At 40.7% G+C, this 6,601-nt stretch overlaps 1 protein-coding gene across 8 annotated transcripts in view; it reads left to right on the top strand.

The window, feature by feature from the left end:
* VTI1A (vesicle transport through interaction with t-SNAREs 1A) overlaps nt 1-6,601 on the top strand; it is a 315,173-nt gene that overhangs the window by 184,000 nt on the left and 124,572 nt on the right. Inside the window, exons 9-10 of one of the 8 annotated variants that reach the window (XR_001363756.1) lie at nt 5,321-5,417; nt 5,825-6,033. The exons of 4 other annotated variants lie outside the window; for them this stretch is intronic. Coding sequence is in view for 2 of the 4 variants with exons in the window: in XM_014546390.1 (XP_014401876.1) it covers nt 2,131-2,216; nt 5,318-5,340 (109 nt within the window). In the remaining 2 variants the exon portion in view is untranslated. Of the gene's footprint in view, nt 1-2,130; nt 2,217-5,317; nt 5,425-5,824; nt 6,034-6,601 lie in introns of those variants that run through there. 3 more of the 8 variants (XM_014546391.1, XM_014546390.1, XR_001363757.1) reach the window with 3 other exon arrangements.

The raw sequence follows: 6,601 nt of genomic DNA, 5'->3' as shown, positions 1-6,601 counted from the left end.
TCCTTTGTCAGCATTTCTCCTCATGGAGATGCAGCTTTTGGAAGCCTTCTCAGTGACTGTAGCAATTTTATCTTGCAGTAGTTCCAACAAAAGTCATAGCATGTAGTCCTGTTGATTATGGGTAGGTGCAATTCCCACTCACCTGTGATCTGATGTTTAGACCTGAGACTTCATGCAAGGGATGGACAAATAATAGATCCCTCAGGAAAATCCAGGGCTTCTACTAAAAAGGGGGGATGGATACCAGCTGGACAAAAACATCCGATGCCATCTGCAAAATGTTCCAGATGGACTTTTACCTGCACCTGGGTCTCAGGTGCAGCACCGCTTTCCCATCATGCCCTCAGCTGTCCCCAGCCGGAAGTGGCCTGTCTTCCCTCTGGTCCTTCTTCATGGCCACCTCCACGTCTCTGAGGCACCGGTGCCTTCTGCTTTGCATTGTGTGTACTGTGTTTATTAGCCTCCATGTCTGAACTTTCTCCTGGATTGTTTTTACCCCGTAAAGGATTTTATACAGCTCCCCACAATGTTGTGCACAGGGGAGGCTATCTAAGTGAGAGAGAGAAACAGGGACTGGGAGTCATGCTAGTTTCCCCAAAACATGGACTGAGACGGCCAGTTGACAGAAGGGTTTCTGGGAGGCGCAGTGACAGTCCCCTGGTACATCCCACCTGAAAGGCATGAGGTGTTTCTGTCTGGCTGGTTCCCTCCAGGTCCTCGGGTGTGAATTGGAAGCTGTAGGTGGTCAGGAACCTCATGGCATTTGGCACAGGGCCATACCCCTGGCGTAGGCCTGGTCAGTGAATAATCTTGGGAAGGATGGCTGGGAATAGTTTCCCAGTTGCTGTTGAGGTTCACATGGTTGTCATTTATTGAAACGCTGCAGATTTTTCTGTATTGCACTTTGGCTCCGGTGCAAATAAGTTCATTCAAAGATAAAGTAAGTGCCTACACAATAACAATATTTTTGTCCATTAATTAATCACAGTAGAAAAGCATCTTATATTTTTCTCGGTTGTGAGCCATAATTTGACCTAATTCTTGAATTACCTTTCTTTTCTGATTTTTTTCTTTTCTCCGCCAGGATACATGCCATTCTCTAATGCGATGTAGAATAGGATGGGTGCCCTTTACCTTCACCATCAATGCCGTCTTTGAACGCAGCCTTGAGCTGTTAACTAGAAGCAAGGCGTCCTAGGCCTTCCTTATGCACGTAAAGGAGCCCCAGCCCCCCTCGTAAATGGCTATTTATTAACACACATCCCAAACGACGTCTTACAATCCCAGGCCCCCACGCCATCGCACCACTGTCCGCTCCATTGTAAGTTGAGGGAGGCCTTTGGCCATCTGTTTCATTAAAGGCAGCGAACAATATCTGAACTTCATGAAGCAAGAGTCGGGGCTCCCCTCTCCACAAACCCCCCTTCTGCTGCTGCTGCCACCACCAGCATCACCACCATATTTTTTTTGTTTGAACGCTCACATTGTAAAGTAGTGTATTCACACATCAATTTTAAAAGGCTGGCTGTGTTATGAGATGGGACAAAGCGAGCTCAGTGACGGCTCAGGCGCGGTGCAGGTGGTGGAGCGAGCTGCTGCCCAGATCAAAAGTCAAACCACAGTGAAGCTTCTTTTGAAAGTGCAGTTAGGGAGACAAGGCCAAGTTTATCTGTGGAAACAAGAGCGAGTTATAGATATACATCTCCAGGGCAGGAGGACAGAAAGGGGCCCACAGTCGCCGGGTAAGGGAACTTCCCAGCCCTGACAGTTCCGAGGGTGCCTGTGGAATATGTAGCTCAGAGGGGTTTTTCTTCTTGGGTTTCTTTTTTTCTAATTAGTCTTTTATTGTGCAGCAATTGATAATTATTATTTGTGCTCTGGTGCTGTTCCGAAAGTAGCCAAGCTTTTTTTTTTTTTTTTAAGCCACCTTGGGGGCAGGAAATGGCTTCTTTTCATGGTTGCATTTTATTTTTCAGCAGCATTTAAAGACAGACTCCTATTTATACCACACAGGCAGTTTTGTCTGCTGTAAACAAAGTAGGTGGCTGGGAATTGTGCCTTCCCAGAAATGTTTTCCAGGGAGGCCATAATAAGAAACAACTGTGTACATCTTGAGAATTTGTCGTCTAGGTATGAAGAAAGAATTCTTTGCTTTTCTGAGGACAAATACCCCACTATTTGTAAAGAAGTGTATCCAGTATCCAAAAGTGTGATAAGTATTTGTTAAATTCTAAAGTTTGCCACCACCTTGCTAGTATTAATTAAGGTTGTTTTCATTTACTATTTTGAACTGTTGCTAACATTTTTTGACAAGATAGAAGCTGAAGTGACAGGAGGCATAATCATTTTTTAACTTCAGTATCCTATTATATTGGATAGTGACTTCTTTTGCAAAGTTATATGAACTTTGAAATTAAATATGAATATCAGTGAAGAAAATGCCAGGATGGTACATTTTTTAAAAGATTTTTTTATTGATTTAGAGAGAGAGAGAGTAAAGGAGAGGGGAGAGAGAGAGAGAGAGAAACATTGATCTGCTGCCTCCTGCACCGCCCCCCCTACTGCGGATTGAGCCCTCAACCAGGACATATGCCTTGACCATGGATTGAACCAGCAATCTTTTGGTGCATGGGACAATGCCCAACCAACTGAGCAACACTGGCCAGAGCCAGAATAGTAAATTTTTAAAGGGTTGAGAAGGCTTGGAATTATGGAAGAATAGCATCCAAGTTTCCTGTACAATTATAATTTATCTGGGAAAAACCACTCTGCTTTTTTATCTTCTGATGACTTAATGATTTTTGTGATAAAGGGAGAAAAAAAACTATTTGCTTTCAATTCCCAAGCTAGTTAGAGTGTCTGGATCAGGTTCCAAGGTCTAGGAAACCACCCATATTCTCTGTCTCAAGGCACAGAACGGTGGTCCTTCTCCTGGGGTGGGCTTGCCAGAGTCTCTGAGCTACTGGAGTTCTCTGAAAATGTTTGTGTATGTGTGTACATGCATCTTCCTGAGAATTTTCCATAACATTTATAAGAGTCCATGACCACCTCCAAAAATGTTGAGAAATGAGCTACTGTTACAAAACTGTGCACAAAGTCCTAACTAAATACCATTCAATTACTTCGATATTCTGGCTTATTTCTAATGAGTTAGCCTACCAGAAATACTTATTTTGAATTTTCCACAAAGTTTAACAAGAAACTTTGCAGGGATACCTTCTTTGGGAAATCAGATCATTTATCCAAAATAAGTCCTTAAAGACAACTACAACAATTAAAATCTATACTGTGGGGCCTTCTGGTTACAAGGCACATTCACTATACAAAATTTCATTTAATGTAATCTCCATAAGGACTCTGTGAATTGGTACTGCCATTGTTCCCCTTATGTTATAGTTAATTGAGACCTCCAGGAGTTGAGTCTTGTCCAAGTTCATTTCCACCAAGATGGAGCAAAACTTGGACCAATGCCCTGACTTCAGCCACAGAAATCATGTTCTTAGCCGTCTCTTAGCAGGAACAGCAGAAGCAATCTTCACCAGCAAATATTCAATATTATTGCATAAAGGGAATATACTAGGCATCAGATTCAACTAACTCTGAACTCTACTCCCAGGTAGCTTAATATTTCTAATACCTAGTAGCTTGTGCTATATGGTAAGTGAGAAATAAATGCAACAGGTGATGATACAATGAAGAAACCCCTGGGGGCTGTGGTAAGGTAAGACTACAGAGGAGACGGCAGCTACCTGGGGCCTAAAAGTTACTAATTCTTAACCCTCATATGTGGTTTACTGACTGTTTCCCTTTTTATGGCCACTTCCCAGTAGCAGAACTTGAATGCTGTGGGATGGTGTTAAAAAGATCTGTTTGGCCCTCGCTGCTTTGGCTCAGTGGATAGAATGCCAGCCTGTGGACTAAAGGATCCCACGTTCGATTTCAGTCAAGGACACATGCTCAGGTTGCGGGCTCACTCCCCAGTAGGGGCCGTGCAGGAGGCAGCCAATCAGTGATTCTCTCTCATCATTGATGTTTCTATCTCTCTCTCTCTCTCTCTCTCTCCTTCTCCTTTCCTCTCTGAAATCAATAATAATAAAAAAAAAAAGATCTGTTTTTTTGTGCCCAGCCAGTGTGCTCAGTGGTTGAGCGTTGACCCATGAACCAGGAGGTCACCAATTTGATTCCTGGTCGTGGCACATGCCCATGTTGCAGGCTTGGTCCCCAGTTGGGGATGTGCAGGAAGCAGCCAATTGATGGTGATTCTCTCTCATCGATGTTTCTATCTTTCTATCCCTCTCCCTTCCTCTCTCTTTAAAAATCAATATATTTTTATTGTATATGTATACATAATAAAAAAGATCTGTTTGTGCACAATTGTGTTGAGGGGACACTGGAAGTTAATAAGCAACATGTAACTGTACCTGCTCATTAAGTAAATATGATCCAAATACTGAGATTATTTTTAAATCGCAGTGGAGTTTAAGATTTTCTTCAAAGAATAAGAAAGGCTTGAAGTCACCTAAATAGTTCTAATTGTAAGCAATTATGAACAATCTTTTCCCACATCTTACCCCAATTTTACAAGTTAGTGAGAATTTTGATGTTCTTGACTAAAATTACATTGTAAAACTTAATAGCATCTGAAATTATCCTGCATGTTGGCTATACCTACTATAGCTATGATTCATGAAGAGATGCAAAGAATATTGGCAGAGTACATGAATTATTTTATTGTGGCATATTAATTATTCAATAAGTATTTCACTTTAAAACACTGACTTTTTCACATATTCCAATTAAATCTTCCTCGTCAAATGGCCTTATAGAATTTATTAGTAGAAAACTTGCCCAGCCAATAAAGAAAAGCATTTATTTTCTATTATGTATACATGATCTGAAACTATAGCCTTTTAGGTCTTTTAATCTGTTTGTTCAAGGCCAAACCATTTATATGGATAATTTTTTAAAGCTTCTGTACAAAGCGAAAAAGAACATTTTATTTATTCACTGGGGTTTTGATGTGCCTTGAAATTGCATAGATAAAGTATTTTCAAGTTCATGGATGTAGAGTAGATAAAAGGTCTCTTATTTTATAAGGCTTTATGTGAGCTTTTCAAAAGTACAGTTTTCTCATGGTTAGAATTTTTTAAATAAAACATTATTTTACTATTATAATTGGAGTTTGATGTGGGCATCTTTTTTCTTCCTTGAATTGCATGTTACATTATGTGTTTAAGATCATTTGTATTACACTTTAGCTCCTGGATTTTAATAGTTCTCTTGTTGGAGAAATTAATTTACCAATCCTCATTTTCAGCAGATACCAACTATTTAATATGACTAGGAGTCGAAAACCCAAAAAACTCAGATTTAAGAGACAAAGAGTGAAAGATACGACTTGGTTTTGCAACATATTGGTATGAAGATGAAAAATGATTTCCCTCCCCCTCCTTAAGAACCCGTGCTAAGCCTGGTGGACTGTGGGCAGGTAAAGAAGAGGCTTTTTTTTTTTTTTTAACTCGGGCAACTGAACCCGGGCCAGGTTCTGGGTGAACATTAGCTGCTGTTGGTGCTGCCATGTCAGGGCCAAGGCACAGCTTTCCCTGGCTGGAGCATTCCCCAGCTGCGGCGGCCACCGGACAGGTGGGGAATGAATATTGTAGAGCGGCGGGGCATGTGCAGAGCGAGCTCCCGGTCCCCGGGATGCGATTTGGAGAGGCTTCAATTGGAGCAAACAGGTGTTCCTGCGAGGAACTGTCCTCAGGTGGCTGGGGGGTGCCATTCTTTCACACACATAAAAAGTGTCCCTTCCCTCTGCCCGCAGGAAAATCAGAATTAACTACAGGTTTTCCTTTTGAAATGGAAAAGAGAAATAAAAACATGGCACCAGGTTTTGGCTCCGACTGGATTTCCATGGAGCATGTCATCTAGGAAGGATGATGAGAATTCTGGAAGCAAAATATCCTTGTTGTGTTCAGCACTGGGGATGCTGTAAAAACTGAATGAATGCAGAGAATCTTTTTACCAAAGGAGGTGCCTATCAAACAGAATAGCCTTGTTTGTCTTCTATTACTCATTTCTTCATTCACCAAATATTTATTTCACTCACTTACAAATTTTTTGAACAGCAGGCTAAGTGCTAGGGTTACAACAGAAAAAGGCCTTAGTCTAAGCTGTAATGATAGTAATTGGTTGGAGCATGAAAGTGAACCTGATTAGTCTTTGGGGAACTATGGATGGTAATTGCTGGCATCAGAAAGGTCTCTTTTTGTGTAACATCACCATGTTGAGGATATGACTAACATTTTTTGAGGGCATCCTTTTTACATCACATTTTCCCATAAAACATAAAATAATAATATTAAAGGCAATTGTTAGAAGATGGTTTTTAATCCCTCTGCCTTGAAGCAAGCTACTTCCTTGATATACAAGTATTCCCTTCCAAGGTTCCAGTCACAATCCATGTATAATGTTATATTGCTTTTTCTCACTTAATAATATTGTATTTTAAATCTATTTCTAAATTTACACCTAGTCTTCATACTTATATTTTTTCCTAATTTAGAAAATCTAATGAAAGTTTTTGAAAACCTTTTATTTT

Source organism: Myotis brandtii, unplaced genomic scaffold (assembly GCF_000412655.1).
Source record: "Myotis brandtii unplaced genomic scaffold, ASM41265v1 scaffold441, whole genome shotgun sequence".
Classification (NCBI taxonomy): domain Eukaryota; kingdom Metazoa; phylum Chordata; class Mammalia; order Chiroptera; family Vespertilionidae; genus Myotis; species Myotis brandtii.
This window is presented reverse-complemented; position numbering and strand designations above follow the sequence as displayed.